Raw genomic sequence first — 24,519 nt, 5'->3', positions numbered from 1 at the left:
CCCCGAACGTGTGGTACACCGGAACATGATTCGCCCCTGCCCGAACTATCCCGAGGCTGCGGAGGAGAGGGTTGTGGAGCCGGTACCGGCGGCCCCCTGGATGGGAGGATGGGCTGTGGTACCAGGCCGACCCGCGGTGGCGCTACCCCCGGCTGCCCCGAGAGAGCGAGAGTTAGCACCCGAGCCAGCTGAACCCCCGGCTGCCCCGAGAGAGCGAGAGTTAGCACCCGAGCCAGCTGAACCCCCGGCCGCCCAGAGGCAGTCAGAGCTAGCACCCGAGCCAGCTGAACCCGATTCACCCATGAGACGCACCCAACGGGAGAACCAAGGCCGCCCCGCCGCCCGTTACGGTGAGTGGACGACTCAGAGGCATTCCAGGGACTAGAATGCATTGGCGGGGGAGGATGTCACAAGGTGACGATCTTTTTGGGCGGAACCAAAAGTTGGGAAACTTTGGTTCCGCCCGGATGTTTCCGCCCAGGCCGGGAAGAGGAAACACCGGACATCCGGTAGTATCGCGGGGGCTGTAATCAGCCAAATCAAGCGCAGCTGTGCGTGGTTAAGAGGAGCGCCGGGTGATTGGAAGACTGCAGCACACAGAGGAGTATTTAAGAGCAGTGTAAATCACAGTTTGGGGTGCTTAGTGTGAGTTGAGGTGCGGAGCTGCGCTCGTCTGATACGTGTTGGTGGCTGGTTATACTTTCTCTCTCTCTCTTTTTCTTGTAGTCTGCAGCAATCACTGGAGTAATAGTAAACCCTACGGGTGGAAGAAATACAGGTGTAAGTGACACATTTAGAGGAACAAAGGAGGAAGGAAACGTAACGGTTTTGCAACGTAAACAAGGCGGACTGCTGTGAGTATTAACTCCGGTATTAGAACGAAGTGGAAAACTAACCTGTGCATTCGTGGAATACCTCCAGGAGGTGGAGTGTGGCCCTACCCCTGATCCAGCGTGGTAGGTGAGCCGCAGGTACATTGTGTCTTGGCAGCCACAGCAGCGAAATTAACTACCCAGGCCGTATTGTCATCGCCCCCATCTAACCCAAACGAAGTGGAGGACGTCGGACGTCTCTTATGTACACCTGTAGTGTGGTGGGTGAGTCCATGTATTTTTATGACTTTTCACGTTGAAGTGGTGCTGTGTATTGCTGTGGGTTGCTGTGCAAGTGTTGTGTGTCTTGTCAGACGTAACCCACATCATCCATTTCATTGAGGAAGAGACGGAGAGCCTAACGGTCCTAGGGAGAACCATTTATCATACGCTGTGTGCGGTTCTGAGTTGGAAGTGACGGTGTGGGCCTCTGAAAGCTGCCCCCGTCTGCAGGTTGACAGATTTCGGAGAACGGCGGTGAAGATTTGGAAGCTGGCAGTGGGTGTGAGTACCACTACAGGCCTTTGTATTGCTACCTTACCTGTCTATGTTCCCTTGTTGCAGAGTTAGAGGCGAAGTAACTCCGCCGTCCCGTGGTCTCTACGAAAGGGCGCCCCTGTCCGGTATTCGATCGCCCTACGGGTATTGAGGATAGGGCAGCGCTCGGCCCGGTGGAACGGTGTGACATTCCGCCCTCTGCTGACCAGAGAACTCGCCGAGAGGGTTTTTACCCCCGGCGCCTCCTGGGAAAGCATCGCCCATTTGACCTTCTGTGTAGGCCAGCCGTCGTAAGCCCGCCCCCGTTACATCGTCGATCAGAACGCCGTGCAGCAAGCTAAGGAAAAGCTGTACTTACTAAGAGCTGTAAACAGCAGACAGGTGAGAAGCATTCAAGTCTGAATTAACCGTGTTGTTGTGTCCAAGCTGCCTGTGGAGAAAGAGAAAACGAGAGTGAACGTCAGGAGAACGAACCGTGGACAGTTATACGTACCCAGAGCTGTAAACAGCGGAGAGGTGAGAAGCATCCAAGTCTGAATTAACCGTGTTGTTGTGTCCAAGCTGCCTGTGGAGAAAGAGAGAACGAGAGTGAACGTCAGGAGAAAAAACTGTGGACCGTTATATGTACCCAGAGCTGTAGACAGCGGAGAGGTGAGAAGCATCCAAGCCTGCATTAACCGTGTTGTTGTGTCCAAGCTGTCTGTGGAGAAAGAGAGAACGAGAGTGAACGTCAGGAGAACGAACCGTGGACAGTTATACGTACCCAGAGCTGTAAACAGCGGAGAGGTGAGAAGCATCCAAGTCTGCATTAACCGTGTTGTTGTGTTCAAGTTGCCTGTGGAGAAAGAGAACGAGAGTGAACGTCAGGAGAACGAACTGTGGACAGTTATACGTACCCAGAGCTGTAAACAGCGGAGAGGTGAGAAGCATCCAAGTCTGCATTAACCGTGTTGTTGTGTTCAAGTTGCCTGTGGAGAAAGAGAACGAGAGTGAACGTCAGGAGAACGAACTGTGGACAGTTATACGTACCCAGAGCTGTAAACAGCGGAGAGGTGAGAAGCATCCAAGTCTGCATTAACCGTGTTGTTGTGTTCAAGTTGCCTGTGGAGAAAGAGAACGAGAGTGAACGTCAGGAGGACGAACTGTGGACAGTTATACGTACCCAGAGCTGTAACCAGCAGAGAGGTGAGAAGCGTCCAAGTCTGCATTAACCGTGTTGTCGTGTCCAAGTTGCCTGTGGAGAAAGAGAGAACCGGAGTGAACGTCAGGAGAGCGAACTGCGGAAAGTTACACTTACCAAGAGCTGTAAGCGGCAGAGAGGTGAGAACCATCCAAGCCCAAATTGAACGTGTCTCTGCTTCCCAGCCGCCGCCTGCGGAAAGAGGAAGAAAGGAGAGTGAGCTACATACAGAGAATTGTACGAGCCCGAGCAGTGAAGTCTCTGCAGAGCGCAACACAGGTACACAGGTGGAAAGAGAGACAAACCCCTAAAACCTCACACTATTTTATCTTTGCCTCCAGGAAAGAAGAGGAGGGCGCCACGGATAACGGGGACAGGCAGGAGCCTGTTTTCCACATCTCCCCCCCCTCCGGACACCCGTTGCCCCTGTTCCCCTTCCTGCCACTTTCCCGTGCCGTGGCCTGCCTGGAGGACAGAGCCAGAGTTAGTTTTAATTGCCCCTTCCCCATTCCCCAAGACTTTTAAATATTTAAATAAAGTTTGTTTTATTTACTTACCTGTCCTCGTTGTTGTCTGGTCATTGGGTTGGCTTTGGGGACCTCCTCGAGGTGGAAGTTGAGAAGGGGCGTGGCTTAGTATAGCAGCGCCAGCCCCTTGGCCGTGACACAAGCACATGTGACAACAGAGAAGATATAGTCCAACAGCTCGTTCTGCACGGTTCTCGAAATTCCCTTAAACACAGTGGACCAAGCCATGGAATATACCGGGATATGTCCACTCTAAGCCAGCTCAAATGCACCAACAAAATTTCATGCAGTCTATCACCAGGGCCGGAGTGGGGCCACTTTTCAGTCCGGGAGTTTCAGGCCCAAGACCAGCCCACTTTTTCCATAGTGGAATTCCAAATTAGCACTTTTTCCAAATTGGATAAATGAAGCAACAGTTCAACTCTTACTATTGTATAGTTTTTATTAATACCATGGTTCGACAAAGAATGTAAAGGTTAAATAATAATTCACTTTTCCACAACCAAAATAATTGGTAATTAAAATAAAATAATAATAAAAAGTACTTTTACTGCATACACAGATCAAGGTTGAGTTTTGTTATCAATATTAAACTGCATAATATTTCTATATATTTCTAATATTATATAACTGCAAAATAAGTCTATGAATCGTCATGTATTGGGTGATACACAAAAGGCTAATATTTTGATTAAATTTTATATTTTGCTTGTGAATAGGTTGAAAATGGTATTACCCAAATAATTACGTTGCTAATGCTAATCATTACTAGGCCTATCTCTCTTTACCTGTTGCCACTTGTGTTTATCCTTGAAAATAAATCTGTAAGCTTGGCACATTTGGCAGCATCCTCCTCCTCTTCCCCACACCCATCCTTCCTAAAATGCATACCTTATGGTAGGGCCGGCCCAGCTATCAGTAGGCACCAGCAGTAGCCTACATGAGAAAAGTTATGGAAAAGACGCACTATGGACCGAACCAACTCTATGGGAGGGGAGAACTCCCTTACATGGTATAACCCATGCAGAGGCTGCGTGCTGCGGTGTCGGAATGCGGAACATGTGTAGTGTTATTTAAGAGAAGATAGACTCACTAATGACAAATGTAAAAAAACAAGAACCTCGACCGGCCCAAAAGTGAAGCGTCCCACTGGGAATTCTTCCGAGTCTCCCGATTACCCACCCCAGGCCTGTCTATCACACAGTCAGACTCTGAAACCAGAAACAGGGAAAACAATAAAAGGCATGACTTACATCGCATCCAGCTAGCCAACCGCCATAAAAAGTGGTGGAAAAGCACACAATGTAAGCTCGACCACGATCATTTGACTTCTGTCGGTCGATCTGGTCCAAGCTCCTTAATCTTTAATTTATTCTTCAACTGAATGCCTTGTTATTCATCTCAAGATATTTCACTTGCTTTCACTGATCAGTATAACAATAAGTTACATGACAATCTGCAACGTGGTTATGAGACTCTGAGAATGGTTCAATCACACAAGGTCAAAAACATAAAATACATTATTGATTCCCTAACATCAAAAGTTGCGCTGTGCCCCAAGGCCGATCTGAAATCAGTTAGAGCTCAGCCTCAAGTCACATGCTTTTGACAAGTTTACTAACCTACATACATAATTTGGGTGACATCCAGACAATGACACACACACGTGAAATAGTACAACTAAATTATTTTATTTTCTCTGATAAACCTAAAGTCAAGTAAGCCTATGTAGAATATGTTCCCAATCCGGGATAAAAATCTTTGTGTACTTTAGTAAAACAAAATATGATTGATAAAGGATTAAATCATAATTTTTATCATTTATTCACCCTCATATTGTTTCATACCTGTAAAATTTCTTCTGTTTAACACAAAGAAAGATATTTTAAGCAGTGGTTGTAACAGTTTTTGAGCACCATTGAAGTATTTTTTTTCTACTATGGGAGTCAATGGTGCTTCTCGTTTCCTGCTTGATTACAAATATAATGTATACAGGTTTGTAACAAAATATCAAATCTTTGCTTCAGTTATCACCAGTAAAAGAATGACTTACTGATTGCACTGTTTGTCCTCACTGTGCACATTTAGGGGCGATTTCCCAGAAAGGGTTTAATATAATCCATGATTTGGCCTTAGTTAATTTAGGACATTTGAGTAGTTTTTACAAACAAATCTTACAAAAAACAACAGTGGTGTGCATCTTGAGACAAAACAATGGCACTGATACATTTTAGGATATGTCAGTATAAGGTGTTTTTAAATACTTACTTATTTACTGCCCATTATGGAATCCTGTTTGCATGTCAGCCACAAAGGATTTCCACTCTTGTCTGTTTTTAAATAAAGACAGCTCAAACATGCATTTTAGGCTGGGACTAGGATAAGCCCTGTCCGGGAAACCAACCCTTAGACCTTTTTTTGTGGTGTGATTAAAGTATGACAACTTGTATGTCTATTTGTAAAGACATTAACTTACGTTACAGCAGAAACTGACCCACAAGCTCTGTAGCAATATGATTGTGCTGTGTCATGGTAAATAATATTTGTTTTCTTGGTATATTTGTTAAAAAAGCAGTGACATGCTGTGAAGAAAATTGATGTTTGACTAATTTAGGTTGATAATCCAGCTACCTTGAGTAATAAAAATTTCTCCCCTATTACATACTATGGACATTAGCATGAAAACAGTTTATTTATGGTAACCTGGATTACACAGACTTTTACGGTTAGTTCTGAGTCAGACAGAGAGTGTGACAGGGTGGTGGTATCTCTTATTTGTATAGTGAACCGTTATCTCCATCTCTGAGTAGGACCTTGATCGGATAAATATCCTGCAGTAGTCAACAGTCACTCACAAGCTCTAAGATAGAGCACACAGACTGCAGGACCAACATGGCCCCGTTCGTACATGTGGCTGCTTCTATTTTGCTGCTGTCCACGATAACGACAGCGGTAAGCAGTAAAGGTTTTTACTGTCAGTGAAATGGCAAATTTGTAATGTGTTGATTTGCTAATTTTTTTCTCCTTATCTTTGCCTAAAGCAAATGAGAGGGGACTTTTCACCATCACAAGAATGTCAAACAATAGATGAGTTTGTAAGTATCACATAAACCATATACCTTGAACTGCTTTTAAAACATTCAGTGTAGCAGTCACTTGTTTAACAGTGCTCCCTCATTTTCTCTTTCTTTCAGGGGACATACTGCCCAACCACATGTGGTGTCGCTGATTACCTGAATAAGTACAAGCCTGATGTGGACGGACAGCTGGATCGAATGGAACAAAAATTGGAGGAAATCGTCAACCTTACCAAAGGAGCACAGGACACAGTGATCTACCTGAAAGACTCAGATAAGCAAGCCCAAAAACAATCACCAGGTAGCACAATTTATCACTTATAGTGAAAAAACTTCTTAAATGTACACGGGTACAATATAAGATGTTGCCCATGGATTGAAGCAGGCTTCTATTATATATATATTTAAGTATTTATATATATAGTTTTGAGTTTTTATGTTAGTTTGGGCTTTACTGTAACAACTCAGGTTTTTTACTGTCCATGAAGTTAATGTTTATTTGTTTGCCAGATACTTACATCAAAAAATCTTCAAGCATGCTAGACGATATACTACGATTTGAGAAGAGCATTCTAGCTCAGGAAGATCAAATAAAGTAAGAACTTGTTTTTGATTAGATTTTATAGTCTAATTCAATCATCAAGTTTTTCAACTTTTAACAATATTTTTTGTTCATTGCTTTAAACCTTTTCCTCCACAGTCAACTGCAGTCAACCCTACAGGCTAATGAGAGAAAAATGGTTGATCTAAAGCAAATGGCTCTCCAGCTGGACCAGATATGCAAAGAGCCCTGCAAGGACACCGTGGAGATTCAGCCAATAACAGGCAAAGGTATAAACTGTTAAATGTTCAAACATTTGCAATGATCAAACGTTAGTAATAGGACGGTACACTGAACGTATATCCGAAGCCTAAACTTTTGTACACTTTTCCCCTAGACTGTCAGGAAATTGCAAACAAAGGTGGTAAGGTTAGTGGACTCTACTATGTCAAACCAGCAAGGGCTCCGGAAGCATTCCTGGTCTACTGTGAGATAGACAGCTTTGGATCAGGATGGACTGTCCTTCAGAGGGTACATGATGCAACCGAACATGCAAACATTTTCCATTAATAAACATTTAACTTAATGTGAAATGTGTGTAATGTCAGTGAAAATAAATTGACTCAATATTTTTCAGAGACGTGATGGTAGCGTTGACTTCAACAGAAACTGGATTCAGTATAAGGAAGGCTTTGGGTACCTTTCACCAGATGATAAAACAGAGTTCTGGCTGGGTAATGAGAAGATGCACCTGTTGTCTGTTCAGTCCACCGTTCCTTATGTTCTGAGGATAGAAATGGTCGATTGGGAAGGCAACAAAAAGTAATTATTATGGAAAACCCTCACTTAAATATCTGCCCAATGCTTTTAAATGTTTAGGTTGGAATACCATGAGTGGAACTCCGCAATAACCTTATTAAAGGCCTCTTGGTTATATTTGTAAGGAAGTTGCACATCTAAGCATTATTCCAAGCACAGGACTTTGTTCTGCTAACATAATGTTTTTGCCAAGTTTGCATGACCTAATCTAAACAAGCATGTTGCTAAAGATTAAGAAACAGCCATCAGTATGATACGCATGGAATATAACCAGATTTCAATATGTTCTCACTATTTTAGACATTCCTTTTGTAAGACTTCTTTGTACAACATTTTCAGGTACGCTGATTATGCCACATTCAAAATAGGACCAGAAATTGATTCATATCGTTTGACATATGCTTATTACCATGCTGGAGATGCTGGTGATGCCTTTGATGGCTTTAGCTTTGGAGGTGACGCCAGTGATAAATACTTCACATCTCACAACGGCATGCAGTTTAGTACACCTGATAAAGACAACGACAAGTTCGAGGGTAACTGTGCCTTAGAGGAGGGGTCTGGCTGGTGGATGAACCGCTGCCATGCTGCTCAACTCAATGGAAAATATTACCCGGGTAAACCCATAAACTTTTCACAAATGAACCTAAGTCTCACATAGAGGATAGTTGTAAAGATTATAATTTGTTAGGGACACCTCTAACTCTCTGATTTACACAAAATAAAAGTTTTTTTAATAAACAGCAGAATTAGAAATCTTTATCCTGATGTATTTTTTTTCTCTTCACAGGTGGCAAATACACAGAGAAAGATCATCCGTCTGGACAAGACAATGGCATTATTTGGGTCTCATGGCACGATCGCTGGTATTCTCTGAAGGAGACCACCATGAAGATCATTCCCATTAATAGGCTGGGTGCTGGAGGCCAGCACACTAGTGTCAAGGAGTTTGGAGGCCTGGGAGACATTTAAAGACCTTACCGATGCTGTTCCAGTGGTACTAACCTATCATCTCGTTATGTTGAAATGCAAGAATACATGTGAAGGACAGTTTCAAGCATCTGTCTTTTCTTTTCCATTTCATTTGTATTATGATGTTCTCCGGTTGATTGTTTTTCATATATTAATCTCTGCAAAAGCTTACTTTACAAAGCATGCTGATGTAAATGTGCAAATTGTAACTGGTCTAATGCACTGACAATTAATGATTAAATGTTTTCACTTTTTGTAAATGAAAGTTATTTGGTAGTCTTCATTTCTTACCAATGCAAGAATACATGTGAAGGACAGTTTCAAGCATCTGTCTGTTCATTTCCATTTCATTTGTATTATGATGTTCTCCGGTTGATTGTTTTTCATATATTAATCTCTGCAAAAGCTTACTTTACAAAGCATGCTGATGTAAATGTGCAAATTGTAACTGGTCTAATGCACTGACAATTAATGATTAAATGTTATCACTTTTTGTAAATGAAAGTTATTTGGTAGTCTTCATTTCTTACCAATGTAGGTAAGGTTAACAATGTATGTAAGGTATACAAATAGCTAAATATAACTTTTGAATCTGAAGTAAAACAAATGTGTAAAGGAAATTGAAAATAAAGAAGATAAAAAGAAAATAATTCATGCCAGAAACCAGTGATTATATAATTGGTGCTGTACATTTAGTGCATTTGCTTTCTTCAAAAAGTGTCTTTTTTAGCTGTTATATGACACTATAATATTTACTGTCAATATAGATGAGTGTCTTTATAGCTGAAAATCATGATTTCCTGTTGTCCAAGTTAGTGTCAATTCTGTTACTATCAAGCTCTATTACCAGTTGAGTAACAGTGTTCACTAACATTTGTGTGTGAGAGACTGTGTTTCCATTTTTACCTTGTGGACAACAGTAAATCATGATGTTCAGCCATTTAAGATAATATATTATAATGTGGTTCATGACAAATGTGTACCATTTTTTTAAATAATTAAAAATTCATTTGAAAAAGCTGAAGAAAATGACATTTTTATACCAATTATAAATGTATAGGATTTTTCTTTAGTACTTCACTATAAGCTTAACATCCTATGAAAATTCTGTATTTTTTGATAAATCAAAATATGATTAAACAGAAAACCTGTTGTGAAATTTGACATTACAAAGTGTAAGAGCCCCGTTGGAATTAAATGTTGAGGGTGCATCTGTGTGTTTGTTTTTCAATTTTGAGTGGGTTTCTTAACCTTTGTGTAGGAGTTGTGGGCAGCAAGATCAATAAGTCAATATTGCCCCATTTTGCATTGATAAAACACTGCAATGGTGTCAACCAGGCTGTACTCCAAGCACTGATGTTCTATGATGCAAAAGAATTGCATAATATTTGTCCCCTTTAATCGATAAATACAACGTCAGCTAGAAAGTGTCTGCTCTTAAAGAGATAGTTCTTAATTCAATGATCCATCACTTATTCCATTAAATAATCATGTGTAATGTCACCATCGCTGCTACCTTTCACAATAAGTTGTGGGTAATTTCAGCAATTGCAGTATGGATCTGCATTTTTAATTACCACTTTCAAAACAGTAGACTATCTGGGTACTTTAAGGATACTCATTTCTACTTATACATGGGGTCATGGTAATTTTGAATGCTTTTAAGGATGTATGGGATGCAGGTCTGTATATTGTCCGCAGTGAAAAGTACCTCTCTTATAGCTTCTAAAGAACAAAATCTTTCCTAAATATCTTCATATTGGTTCCATAGGGGATATGAATGGCACAACGGCGAGTAAATATTCTAAAACATTTTCTTTATTAGGTGAACTATACCTTTAAGATTAGCATGGCAGTTGTTTAGCAGACATTCTCTGTTTACATGTTGCATACATATATGAGTGTTCATTTACTTGGCTCAAGAATTCACATTAAATAAAAAATAAAAATGTCAAGGCAAACTAAAATAATACTGTCCAACAGTGACACCAGTTGATAAAGTTTAAGAACAGTAGCCTACTCATTTGAACCAATAATTCTCAAGCATATACCATCTTTTCCAGAATTCAAAACAGGTTTTTTATTAATTTCCGAATAGCCCTGATATTTATAGCCTGACTTGGTGACCTGTCAAACTGCACACTGATTATTAAATATAATTATTATATCTTTAATATAATTAAATATCTTTTTTTATTTCCAAGTAGGGTTCAGAATGATCATAAGTAAAACATCATTTATGAAAATGTCGAATTTAAAGGAGCACTTTTTTGAAACAGCTGTTGGAAAAGTTGTTTGTTTAATTGATATTTATCCAGCAGTTCTGCGTTTTTTTTTTTTTTTTCAATTTAGTGCAGTGAGGATTTTAAAAAAAATTGCAATTTGAAAAAATAATTTTGTACATGTTTCCCTTAATCGTGGACTTTGCTTTAAGATAGATTTTTGGAGCACCTTTCCCTACTATGGAAGTCAGTGGTGGTCCTGCTTCCTTGCAGATAGCTTACTTTGTGTTTAACAGAACAAAGAAATTTATACAGGCTTAGTTGAGGCCTCTCAGTTGACCATTACGGTAAAACAAATTCTGCTATACAGGTCACAATTTGCAAGATCATCTGAATACTGCTCCTACTTGTAAACGTGCTTATTGTTATAGTTCTAAATGCAAAATATTAAATTGAATTTCTATAAAAGGTGTGTGAATAAAAAATGAATTAAACTGTGTTATCCCAAACTTTCTCTGGTTGATAAACGGGCTACAAGATTTATGCACAAATTATTCACTATTAATGTCTTTGAATTCTTTAATGAATTCATGCTTTATATTTTGAAACTAATGAACCTGTTAAGAAAAGTTTTTGTGTTTGCGTAAATGTAAAGGGATGCTACAGTTTTACAGATTAAAGGGTAGACAGATTTTTTTTACTATTGGGCTTTTACTGTAAAATTGTATGGTATGTAAAGTTACATGTATGGCCTTCACCAACGAGGCTGAATTATAAAAAAAATATGTACAAATAAAAAACAACAATTGTTTATTTTTTTTAATCTTTTACCATGTAAACTTCAATTATTGAATTCTAATGGTTAACGGCAATGAGTTCCAAAATGAGTTCTTGCTAATTACAATGAAAAATTGCTCACATACATGCTTTTGTTATGCAGATAGAAGAAAATGCAGCACCTTACGGCAAGTCCTTTGACAATTACTTATAATGACAAATGAAAAATCAAAGCTTCAATATAGAAAAATGTAATACAACAAAAATCTAAAATCGTTTCCTTTTGAGAATTTCAGGTTTCCAGTTAACTGGGTGGGATTCTTCAGTCTAAAGGAGAGAAAAAACAACAGTCAACGAAACTGATCAATAAAATAGTTGTGATTATTAAATTCCAGTAAGCTTAAGTTTAAAATGAGAGTGTCTTACTGCTGTGTCATCCTCCTTGTAGACTTTAATGGTTTTGTCAGCCTCTGCTGTTATGAGTCGACTCTCAGACTGGTCAAACACACATGCAAAGATCCCAGACTCGCTGTCCAGAGAACCTGGCTGCACTGCAGCATGAATCCTCTGGAAGTTATAGCCAGTCCTCCAGTCCCACATGTGAATTGTGCCATTATCAGCTGATGTAAAAAAAAAAAAAAGGTCAAATTAAGATGCAAGAATTGATGAAGGAAATCAGAAGGAAAAAGAAAATAAGAAATGTATGGGATGACAGTAGAAACAACAATGACAAAGAGGAGTTAAATACACAAACCTGGATGCAGTATATGCATATAAAGTACATACAAACCAACAATACAAACAATCTTCATATAGTATAAGTAATTAGTATTTCTATTATAACATTGAAGGATTATTTAAACAACATTTCAAATGTACTTCTTTGACTACAACTTACTTTGGCCTCACCAAAACTTTTAAATAAAGATTTTTTCTTTAAATATAAACCAAGCGTGCACTATATAGCTGCTATTAAAAGCAAGACAGAATAAATACAAGTTTAAACATTCCTGTTAGGACTATAATAGGTTGTGGTTTACAACAAAGTCCTACTGTATATTTTCAGCAGAATTGGCCCTGGTAAACAAATTTTTTTTTTTCTCACCTCCTGACACCAGTACTCCATCCGAATTGACAGCCAGTGTGTTTATAATAGCGTTATGTCCTGAAAGATTCTGAATGAAGTTTCCATCAGGAAATTTCCATTGCTTAATGTTGTCTGGAGAACCAGAGGCAAAGGTGTATCTGTAAAATGAAACAATTGTGTATAACAACTCGGAGATAACCAACAATTGGTATCATTACATGTTTTTAATATAATTCAGTGAATGAAATCAATTTAATTTATTCAGTTTATTAGCCTATTTTGTTTTTGATACAGAATGACTGCTGGTTCATCACAAAAACCTCACACAGTAACTTACTGTCTGGGATGAAGGACCAACGCTCTCACAGATTTCTTGTGATTGGTCAGTGTGGCTCTCGTCTTGCCAGCAATCAGATCCCAGAGTCTAATGGTTGTGTCATGACTGCCTGAATGAATACAAGGCACAAGAAAACTATCAGACAATAAAAAAATTAAACCAGGAGGCGTTTATAAATGCATTTAAGGCTCTTAACATGGATAACTGACATTTGATAGCCTTCTCTGTGCAACAGATGAAATTTTACAGGTAGTTTAAAAAAAATTTGCTTACCTGTAATAACCTGTGGCTCAGCGCTTTGACATTTAACTGTGGCTACTGTGTTGGTGTGTCCAGTAAGAGTGTGGACATTCGCCTTGGTCCTGATATCCCAAACCTACCATGTACAAATAACATAGCTATTTAGTATTTTTGTACGGCAGGTTTATTGTGATCAGTTATTAAATACTAGGAACATTAAAGTATTGAGGTGTGGGTACACATGATGCCTTACTCTTGCCGTGGCGTCTCGACTACAGGTTACCAGCACATCAATTGTGGGGTGGAGATCAAGGTCATAGACTGCACTCAGATGACCGTGATAGTGTCTTATAACCTGCAGACAATGTTAAACTAATTACAATTGCTCCCACAATCAAAAAAGCAAGATTGATTATGCACCAGAGAGTAACACTGAATACACTACACATAATTTTTCTGTTTTTACTTTAAACAGAAAGAAATATACTGAATGTTTAAACAGCTTAAAGAGTTCATACCTTGTTATATTCTAAATCCCAACATTTAACCTGCTTGTCCTCCCCGCAGGAGAAGAGGTACGGGCTGCGTGTGCTGACAGCCACACCTCGCACTGTACTGATGTGACCAGTTAGAGACAACTTCAGCTTACCACTGGCAAGATCCCAGATCTGTCATGAGAAAAAATATATATAGTTGCTAAAAAAAATCTGTTAAAATGGCACACTCAATCCTAATTATCTTTCATTTGGTGGTACTATTGTAAGTAAACAAAAAAGGGAAACAAAAAAGCAAATGCCTTTCTAAAAAACAAAAATAAAAAATTCATAGATTGCTACACCTGCAGGATTAACCATTAGACTACCAACAAATAATATATATTTTCTGGGGTGAGCATATTTGCTATGGTAACCTAGAAACCTGTGTGTGCACGGGTGCTGTGCATGAGGAAGAGTGTCAGACCTGTTGCTTCATTGCAGTTTGGTACGGCAGAAATACATACATTAATTTTCAATAGAACGCTGCAATAGGCTTGCATCACTTGCATTGCGGTGCATTTTAGGTGAAGCATCCGTTCTAAAAATCACGTCACAACATCACGTCCTGGTGTATACAGTGAATACATGCTGAAATTATTGTTGTGTGGCTACTGGCTACATAAAAGTTTAAGCATATGTGATGGCGCGATTGGTCTGACTGGCGCGTGAGAGAGACAAGGGTGCATGTGCGCATGTGTGTGTGTGTGTGTGTGAAGGGGATTTTTTTAGGTTATACTCTCTTGCAATTCAATGGGAATATGTTTACTACTTAAAAAACATTAAAGCTAAACATCATATCTAGTCAAACCACATCACGACATTGTTACAAATACAGTATGGGATTAAAATCAGTGAACATCAATGTATAGGCTAATTTAGGTTACGTTTCCTTGTTCAGCGACGCTTGGCGAAACAGCATGGTTTCGGTTCAGATGCTTAATGTAAAGTAATGATAAGATTGTAATGATCCCAGCCATCTTTACCCTCCGCCATCGCACCAACTAAATTCAAAATGTATCACACGCTGTGCTTCCTGAACATTGAACAACAATCCTTGTGAATCAGATCCCTGCGTGTATAGTGCGCGTCATAGGAATTTAACGAGGCTTTGAGGCAGGATTTTTGCCTCGAGGAATTTTTGTAATCGAGTTACTCGAATCGTTTCAGCCCTACAATCATCTTTTATAGGTTATCGTCCGCTTTATAGTTTATAGTATTTATACCTTTATAGTTCGATCCGCTGATCCAGTCACAAACCACTGGTTGCCAGGCTCCACTGCTATAGATCTGACCCAACCAAGATGTCCACTAATAACCTGAGAAGCACAATAGAAAAATATTGACATAATGAACTGGAAACATAATTTCCAATTAAACACCACCACTGTAAACGGTCCCTCTGAGCACCATCTCCAAGTATTTTAAAATCAGTGAGTTTATCGTTGCTGAAAAATAAGTTTTTTTCCCCCCTGCATACGACATATACAAAGAACAGTACTTACCCTGTAGAGTTTCCATGGTGGATGCCATTGTGGTTTGGGCATTATAGGAGCCCTTCTTGGCACCAGCGCAGAAGTTTTGGTGCCCCCTTCTACAAGAGACTGCCATAAAAAACAAACTTCGTGAAATAAATGTCACATGTAATCAGCATTTAACTACACAATGTTTGGAGAAATGTAACATTTTTACAGTAGCCTGCTAATATCTAAAACAACATGTCATAAAGTTAGTTACATTCGATTTTAAAGTAAAAATCCCAACCTTTAAAAATCCATTTTTCAAAAGTTCATGGAATAGGAAGCACTCACCAGTGCATGCTGTGGAGGGCGAGACCTTTCTGCACCTCCTGCGTGTCTGTGGATATCTGCCACACTGGCTGCAGTTCGACTAGCATCCAGCCTGTATTGTATTGAACAAAAAATTACCTTAAATACGTGAATATCTCACTAAAGGGCTCAGTAAGGTCAGTGCATTTCACTTGCTCCATCAGACCAGGGGTCTCATTTATAAAATCCTTACAAAGTCTACAAACGCACAAAAGCCAAAAATGGCATACGCCAAAAAATACTAAGACCTATAAAACAAAGCAATGTTCCATTCATAAATCACAGATCACCTGCAAGTGTGCATACATTAATCATCCTCAGATTCCACCCTGCAAGCCCATTCTCCTGTCAAGTTTGTTTTTTATAGATCACAACCTTTGCGTTTGCACGCTTTATACATGAGACCCCAGAGCTGTTGCCAACTCTGACAATTTGTACTTTCTAATTATATGCTTTCCGAATATAAAATATTATTGTAAGGTTATTAGTGCTGTACACTGTAAAAATTATACAAATATTTACAATCTACAACATTGTAAAATCTGTTTACATGACACCATTTTCAACTAAAACCAGAAAAGGTTTTTTTTGGGGGGGGGGGGGGTGTTCCTTTGCAACAACTTTTTGTGGGCCTATAAATACAAACTTTTGAACACAGGGTTTTGAAAATTATGCTGATATATCTGCTGAGTAATTGAGATATTTAGTGAACAGAAAAGTGTCTGCACGCACCTTGCTTGAGAAGGAGGAAGGGCAAGAGCCATTGAGTGAACGCCTGCTTCACTGGGCATCTTCTGCATCTGTGTGTCTGCAGTGAGTGTAACACCTGACCAAATTACAAAGAAACTTTTTTTGAGCAATTCATGTAAATATTAAGTATTCAGCATCTCCACCTGAAGATGCAATACAGTAATGACTATACAGACCATCTGAGTCTTACCTGGAGCAGATGGGTATGGATGTGTGCCTGTCACCAGGTAATCTGGAGTAGCATCTGCATGAATTAAGTAATATCTTTAAAGGCAGGAAAGATCATTCATTGATGCTAAACTGTTTTTCTTATTTTTGATACTGCTGATACTGTTTGTTAAAACAAAGTTTATTAACAAACATCGTGACACTGATTTATATAGCTGGAAAAGCAATCATGCAGAAACCTTTTCCTATGTTTGTAACCAGCACTGTTGAAAGAGACATACCAGACAGAGGATATTCTGGCTGGCCATATGGATCAGAGGCGTGGAGCGGACCTTTGTCTCTTCCCTCTTTCAGTACAGGCATGTGTAATACAGGTCCATACTCTGTTCTCATCTTTGCTGCCAACTTCATCTTGTGACTACAGCACATGCAAAGTTCAAGCCAAGGTATGAAACATGTAAGGATATCAGTGAAGAACATTTTACTACGTTTAAAATCATTGTTTACACGCTCAGCCCATGTGGAGTACACATAGACACAAATGTGATACAGCTAGAAAGCTTTGCAGTTTAAACCTAAAACAACACATAGGTTAGTATACCCTGGTCATAAAGTACAGGCTCGTAATACACCTTATAACTAATAAAAACATTAAAGTATAAACATTAAAATATAGCCATAATTTCAGTGAATGAATGAGTGTTTACCTTTTGTCGTCCAGCGCTATTTGTTTAGCATGATCCGCCACAAACATATCATGAGTCCTCTTTAAAGAGCGAAACACGAGTGTGTGCACAGAGTGCTTCTGTACATCCTGTAAGAATAAAAAACAAGCAAATCAATCACAGATCCTCGCAGTGTGATAAATATACAGCAATATACACGATCACGCATGTGCTGAAATAAAGCGCGACGCTTTTATTGGTAAACGCATAGTCGTGCAGTCAGATAATTAAACTAAAACAGCAGCTTATCAAAGCATAGTTACCTCGGTCATGTTTGCTTTCCCTTCTTAAACGCGATTATGACGATAAACTGAAAAATAAAAACTTTACACGACACCAAACAATCACAAACTGAACCGGACGTAAAAAAGCAAGACTTCCGGGCGCGGCATCACGTCACGTTTTCCGGTAAAGCGTTACGTCAAAATGACGCGTCAATTTTTTTGTACACATTTCTTACACAATTTTCCATTTTTAAATTATTTTAATCGTAAAATTATTAATTTTACTTTTGATATTGTTAAAATGTATTAATATATTTATTTTTGATTGTATTTATGTTTTGTTTACGGTATTTAATTTGTTAGATCTATCTTGTATAGTAATCTTTGGGTTGTTTTTTGTATATACCCGTGGCATTTTTGTAATTTTCTTATTGTTAAAGCATAAAAAACACAATTTTCTATTTTTCTTGAAAGTACTTTTATGTAAAGAAATGGAGTAAAGCTAAGCCAAAATGCGAACAATTTATGAATAAAATTAGACAATATGACACTATATAACTCGAGCATATTGTCTGCGTTTATTCTGTTCAATTTCCAGTTCATGGAAGATGAAAAAAAATGAAAACATTAGCTACTTTCCACATGTTGTTTATATGTAAGAATACGTTCATTTTTTGCTAATTTATTATTGTAAATATATAAAAACCAATACTTTGTTTCTGGTTCTCGAAAAATAAATATACACGTATATCAAGACTAATGTCTTTCTATATGTAATGATTAGCATTACACTTCTAACTGCCAACATTGTTGAAGTTCAATAAAAAAATCAAAATAATTATTAATATCCACCACAATCTTAGAGCTGGTTAGATATAATCATATTGTATGGATGAAAATGGTCAGATGACATTCAGAAGCTATGACAAAAACCATTGATATAATATTAAAGTGAGGTTTATGCTCATATAAAGGTGAAGGATTCATGTAGAAGTGACTTTCCTAAAATACTCTTAAATGGTTCTTTGCTGTATCTAAAGCCCATTCGTCCAAACCTATAGGCCCAAATAGAAAACAAATATAAAAACTCATCAGTTTACATTTTTTATTATGCATGTCTATTTTGAATGTGTAAATCATAGTAAGTAATTTTTTATTAAAATGAGAGTGGTGCAAAATGTGAAATTCTGTAGTACTGGTATGCCCACCGCGGTTCATGCCAGTTAAAGGGATAAAAAAAATTAAAACACCCAAAAATTAAAAATCTATTAGCATTTACTCACTCTCAACCTGTATTAATTATTTTGATTTGCTGAACACAGATGGAGATAGCCTATTTTAAAGATTATTTCTAACAAATTAGATCTAGGGCACCGTTGACTTCTATAGTAGGAAAAAATAATACTATGGAAGTGAATAGTGGCCCTGATCTGTTTTAATTTCTGGGTGAGCTATCCCTTTAAATTGAACAATAAAGTTCAGCCCCTATTGGGGTCAGCAGTGGTAGAAGTGAGGGGATCTGTCCCAAGTTCTTTTTATTTTATTGATGATATGTCAGAATGTTTTAAAGCTTGTAATACTGATATCTCAGTAAACCATATTATGTATACGGATGATCTTCTGTTCTTTAGTCTAAGTAGTGCTTAGTCTTCAGCAGCTCCTCGCTTTATGTTCTGTATATGGCTTCAAACATGATACTAATATAAAGCTAGCTAGAGTGTTGTTGTGATCTTTCCCTATTTTTAACTTGTCTAATAAGAATCTGAAGGTTTGTGTAAAGTGTAAAATATCTTTGACACTGAACAGATGACAGATGATAAGGAAATGAAAAAGGCAATTCTGCATGATGTAGCCTATGCTAACATTCTTTTATGCACATTTAGTGCATGAACAGATGGTGTGAAGTTCAGTCTTTGTTTAAAGCATAATCATTTACGATAACATTTTTGTTTCTTATATTTTATTTGTCATATTTAACCATTTTCCTTTGCCAAATTACCAAACATTAAAATATCTAAGAAAAATAAAATAAAACACAACCAGGTCAAACAGCAGTCTAGATCGAATATAAAAGTAAATTTGATATAACAACATAATACGTACATTTTTATTTAATATAATAAATTATAGTAAAAAAATTATAATATTTTTATGTCTCACTCTTTTGACTTCAAACATCTAAAAATCTAGCTTTACAACTGCTTTTACTGCTGTGCGCCACGTGACGTCAGGCAGTCTTCACAGACGCTCGCCGCTCAGCATTCACTATACACCCCACTTGCTGTTCTCATCTGTCGCGTATCCTTGTTAACCACATTATCTTTGTATAACAATATATAACAAGAAGATTTGCGCAAAGGAGCGAATAATGAAGAAGCTGGAAGGACACGGTGGTACACGCGCTCCCGAGAAAGAGCTTTATTGAACTTCAGCCCGACGCGACAGTGCCAAGACGTTATATCGACGTTATAACGAAAGCCACAAAACACCAAGAATGTATTTAACGCTTTTCAAAGTTTTCACTTAACCATGGAGTTTTACGCACGGACTTTGCTGCAGTTTTTCTTAACGACATTACTGTGTCAAGGTTGTTGCGCGCAGGTGTTTAATCTCAGTCTTTTTGTAGAGGAAGGATTACCTGCAAAGACTGTCGTCGGAGATATAAGAGATGGACTACCCGTAAATATCACAGGTTCTGGGTTCTTTATATCTGAAAGCAAAGATTCAGATGTGTTCAGAGACTTGAAGATTGATGGAGACACCGGGATCATCTCCACCGCCGTCGTGTTGGACCGAGAGCGCGTAGATAAGTATGAGTTTGCGGCGGCTACATTAACAGGAGAGGTTGTTAAAGTTATCATTGAGGTCAAGGATGTAAATGATAATTTCCCTGTGTTTCGCGTTAAAACAATCCAGTTAAATGTGTCTGAATTAAGTCCTCCTGGAACCCGTTTTGAGCTAGAAGGAGCTGAAGACCAGGATAAGGGTGCTTATGGCATCCAGGGCTACAGAATTACAGATGGAGACGCGAGGAAGATTTTTACAGTTGAAGTCCGCAACAGTGGAGGTGATATGTTCAATGTAGACCTTATTCTGCGAGAAAGATTAGATAGAGAAACTACAGACTCCTATAGTCTCACAATTGAGACATTTGATGGTGGTATACCACCAAAAACTGGCCAGCTACAGGTGTATATTACTGTACTGGATGAAAATGACAACCAGCCTGTGTTCAATCAGACCGAGTATCGTGCTGTCATATTGGAAAGTGCACCATTAATGACTCCTGTCTGTCAGGTATTTGCAACAGATCCAGATTTTGGCAGCAATGGAGAGGTCACTTATGACATCAACCGTCGTCAAAGTGACCCAAATGAGTATTTCATTGTTGATAGCTCCTCAGGTATCATTAGATTAAATAAACATTTGGATCATGAGAAACAGTCGTTTTTTGAGCTCATGGTGACAGCATGGGATTCTGGGAGTCAGCCTGAATCATCTAATGCTTTTGTGGGTATTAAAATACTGGATGTGAATGATAACCACCCAAATATCAGCATTCTGTTTTTAAATGAGGCTGGAGCACCTAAAGTATCAGAGGGAGCATGGCGGGGGGAATATGTTGCCAGGATTGCGGTCTCAGACCCTGATTTAGGGGAGTTAAAGAAGATTGATGTGGTCCTCCAAGGTGGGGATGCAATGTTCACGCTCAAATCCACTGATGATTTTCTTTATGTACTCTGTGTGGATGGAAAACTGGACCGAGAGGTAAATGACATGTATGAACTCACTGTGATTGCCTCAGATTATGGCTCGCCTCCCCTAAGGAGTAAAACAACATTTCAAGTTCAGGTCACCGATGTGAATGACAATCCACCTGTTTTTGAACAAAACACCTATGAGGAGAGCATTCCTGAGGATGTACATGAGGGAACAGCTCTCTTACAGGTGAAGGCCACGGACAGAGATCAAGGAGAGAACTCTGAAATCATTTATTCTTTTGTACAGTCAGAGAAAGAGCATCTGTTTAGCATAGATACAAAAACAGGTGTCATTATTACTGCTGCAAGCTTAGACTATGAGAAACAGAGGGAGCTGATGTTCTTAGTGGTGGCTACTGATGGTGGTTCTCCATCTCTCTCTGCCACAGCCACTGTGAACATCCATGTAACGGATATCAATGACAACAAACCCATATTTCAGCAACAGTTCTACAACATAACCATTAAAGAGCATACAGCTGTTGGAACATGCATCTTACAGGTAAAATTATTATTACTGTTCAATGCAATCAGTATGAAGTTAAAATTAACCAAAAAAATTCAAAATGAAATGTGAAATAAACATGACCAAAATGATGGTAGATTGTTTAACACACAATAGCTAACAGTACCTATTGGAGATGAGGCCACTGCACAACAAATAAGGCATTGAATGAATCACAGAGCTAGAAGAAACAATCAGCTACTATCACATCACATAATCTCACTTTCAAAAACACAGACTGTACTGAGCTTTACTGCAGACACAAAGACAGACAACAGTGTAATAGTACCAAAACTGTTGACACGTGTTTTTGGCATGAAAACCATATTAGTAGTAGTAGTAGTAGTAGTTCCAGTATTTTATTGGACACACCTACAGTGCCTTGCATTGGAGATTAAGCTTAATTATTAAAGATATAAGCCTACTAGTTTCTACATGCTGTATCTCTACAAAGATACAGCATGTTTTTTGTGTTTATTGCAACAATTCTGTTTTGGTCCTCACATTACTTATATCACACCTATGTTTGTATACAGAGTTTAATTTCCTGAACTCAGGCAGCTTCTTTTAGACTTTGACCTAATGTACTGTTCCTTCCAACAACTTAAAGCTCATAAATGCTAGTATCTCTTTATGATAGCAGCGCTGGGATCATAAGGTTCTGCCATGAAATAATATAGTTTAAATGACCTAGACTTAGATGTTGAACAATAGCATTACAAATAAAAAGCTAGCGAACATGTAATATTTGTAAAACACTAACGATCATAAACTTTTACTCTAAGTTAGCAACCTAACATGTCACTAGTGCAACATAGGGGTGGGCGATATTTTATTTCACGGTAGGACTTATTTTATATCATGATAACTATATGTATCACAGTAGAGTTTTTTAATCTTTTAATAATGTTATGTTATTAAAATATTTAATGCCATAGAATTTTCATAATTCTCACAAAAAACGTATGCATAAAAAACTCAAAATTCAAGCTCACTGAAGATCAACAGAATGATCAAATCAAATAATGTGTATTATGAATCTTATTAAAGGTAGAAAATGATTTATTTAGAAAAAGCAGTAAGAGATTTTCACAAAAAAATTATAGTTACTGTCAAGAGCAAAATTAGGTAACTTTCCCTTTAAGACCAAAGTCCAGATCCAATCGACAGTTACACATGCGTTTTCTCTTTCAACTTTCTCTTAAGTCCTAAATGTCATGTTTATGAGGATACTTGCAAAGATGGAAATTTTGACGCATATATGTATTTAAAGGCTCTCTAAGCGAATCTGCGAGACGTTAGTTATTGTTGACGTTTGAACTGTTTTCAAACAGACGGAGCGTAGCTAACTCCTCCCCTCCCTTCCGTGCTTTCATGAACGCGCCCAACCCCCACTCCAAATCCTTTATGTTGTTTATTGGCTGGAATACTTTGTTTTGTGATGCTAGGTTTGGCCACTATGTTGATATTGCCGTTTGTGAAGCCTGCTGTCTACAGAGATCGCGTTTTTTTACAGTTTGATCAGTGGACAGGCAGCAAGCAGATAGTGAGGAGATGTTTCCGGTATGTAACAAAAATGTTTTATGGTCTAAAACGCTTCAATTCGCTTAGAGCGCCTTTAAGGCAAATAAACCAGCAAAAAAGTTCATGAGCTTAATGAGCAGCGGATGCGTGACTTGCGCAGACAAAACGGGGCGGCGCAATGGCTTAAAATTATTTACATATGTGTTAGGGGTGTCCATGGTTAACCGATTAACCGTTAAAAATGGTTTAACCGAGTGAAACATTTTGCTCGGTTAAGTGGTATCAGGTGACAGAATTTTCCCACCTGTTAATGCATGCAGACGTGCGCATTTTACTTTCACTTTTGAATTACGCAACTGTTTAAATGCAGCGCTTGCGTAAGCTGCGTTAAATAGCGTATGAATTTGCGTGCAATGCGAGTGCAACAGCTGGTTTAATTAAGTGCTCGAGTCAATGTGGGCAGGTAATTCTCGCAGAAATTGCCAGTTCCAAACAGTGCAACCGGCTACTCCTCCATAAAGCGCTGCTTGAATGATGGGTTTATTATTTTTCTTGATAAAAAATACAACAAAAAGATCTCGCTTATATTAAACATCATATATGTACATTATAACAAAAACGAGTAAGCACGCGGCTTTTGCTATCGTCTGGACATTCAGCTCGCCTCGCAAACTCTGACAGAAATAAATGAAATCTGACACCTGTGGCTGCTCTGTGATGTGACGCGCGTTCAGCTCCGCTGAATTCAGGCATCAGACACATTCAGTTGTAAGTGTTTTCTCTCTCTAACGAAACTAGATGATTTAAAAACGATGGTGAAAGACGGTGTCGGGGTGGGCAAGTGATCTAACCGGTGAGAGGCTGAAGCACCGGTAATCACCGTTTCACCGGCTATCGTTTCAAACCCAGCCAACACCCGGGCATCATAGAGAGGCGGCCGCGGAGCCTGCGAGTACCTTCGCCCAGCGCCCCAGCCTACCATCCCCGCGAACGCAAAAGTCAGTGACATACTTAAACTGCTCTGTCCTTACCACTGCGTTTTATTTATAAATTAATTTCGTTTTAAATGTGGTCCAACCAGTTATTAAAGGTGTTAAAAATTAAATACCCCTTTCTCGTGTGTCTGTATCTCTGGGTTGCGGCGCACATAATATGGTTAACCGAGTATTAACCGCTAAGTGTGTCGGTTAACGGTTAATTAAAAACTTGAAAATGTGCAGCCCTAATATGTGTACAAACGCTAAGTTTTCATGACCACGCGAACAGTAACGTTACATGGGTGTGTAACTTCTATAGAGATGATTGTCCAAAATCTCTACCGGTTGCAAAATTTCTACCGGTTTATCATATC

At 38.8% G+C, this 24,519-nt stretch overlaps 3 protein-coding genes across 4 annotated transcripts in view; 2 read left to right on the top strand and 1 right to left on the bottom strand.

Moving 5' to 3' along the window:
* Window positions 1-5,875: 5,875 nt before the first annotated feature.
* fgg (fibrinogen gamma chain) lies at window positions 5,876-9,695 on the top strand. Its single transcript, XM_065254784.2, has 9 exons — window positions 5,876-6,029; window positions 6,119-6,172; window positions 6,272-6,455; window positions 6,665-6,749; window positions 6,855-6,985; window positions 7,093-7,226; window positions 7,333-7,517; window positions 7,854-8,131; window positions 8,305-9,695. The coding sequence occupies exons 1-9, from the start codon at window positions 5,970-5,972 to the stop codon at window positions 8,484-8,486; spliced, it is 1,293 nt and encodes a 430-aa protein (XP_065110856.1). The 5' UTR covers window positions 5,876-5,969; the 3' UTR covers window positions 8,487-9,695.
* A 1,806-nt stretch (window positions 9,696-11,501) lies between these two features.
* plrg1 (pleiotropic regulator 1) lies at window positions 11,502-17,550 on the bottom strand. Its single transcript, XM_065254783.2, has 15 exons — window positions 17,418-17,550; window positions 17,137-17,243; window positions 16,711-16,847; window positions 16,452-16,505; window positions 16,244-16,337; window positions 15,494-15,584; window positions 15,188-15,286; window positions 14,909-15,001; window positions 13,668-13,817; window positions 13,403-13,504; window positions 13,183-13,285; window positions 12,910-13,018; window positions 12,591-12,730; window positions 11,912-12,105; window positions 11,502-11,812 (listed from the first exon to the last, which is right to left on the bottom strand). The coding sequence occupies exons 1-15, from the start codon at window positions 17,424-17,426 to the stop codon at window positions 11,753-11,755; spliced, it is 1,542 nt and encodes a 513-aa protein (XP_065110855.1). The 5' UTR covers window positions 17,427-17,550; the 3' UTR covers window positions 11,502-11,752.
* A 2,089-nt stretch (window positions 17,551-19,639) lies between these two features.
* The window catches only part of dchs2 (dachsous cadherin-related 2), a 64,665-nt gene continuing 59,785 nt past the window's right edge, over window positions 19,640-24,519 (top strand). For both annotated transcript variants that reach the window (XM_065254782.2, XM_065254781.2), the window contains exon 1: window positions 19,640-21,641. In XM_065254782.2, coding sequence (XP_065110854.1) covers window positions 19,908-21,641 — 1,734 coding nt within the window. In that variant the 5' untranslated portion in view covers window positions 19,640-19,907. The remainder of the gene's footprint in view (window positions 21,642-24,519) is intronic.

The sequence above is a fragment of the Paramisgurnus dabryanus genome, chromosome 4 (genome assembly GCF_030506205.2).
Source record: "Paramisgurnus dabryanus chromosome 4, PD_genome_1.1, whole genome shotgun sequence".
Taxonomy (NCBI): Eukaryota; Metazoa; Chordata; class Actinopteri; order Cypriniformes; family Cobitidae; genus Paramisgurnus; species Paramisgurnus dabryanus.
Note: the sequence above shows the minus strand (reverse complement) of the source record. Positions and strands in the feature narration are given on the sequence as shown.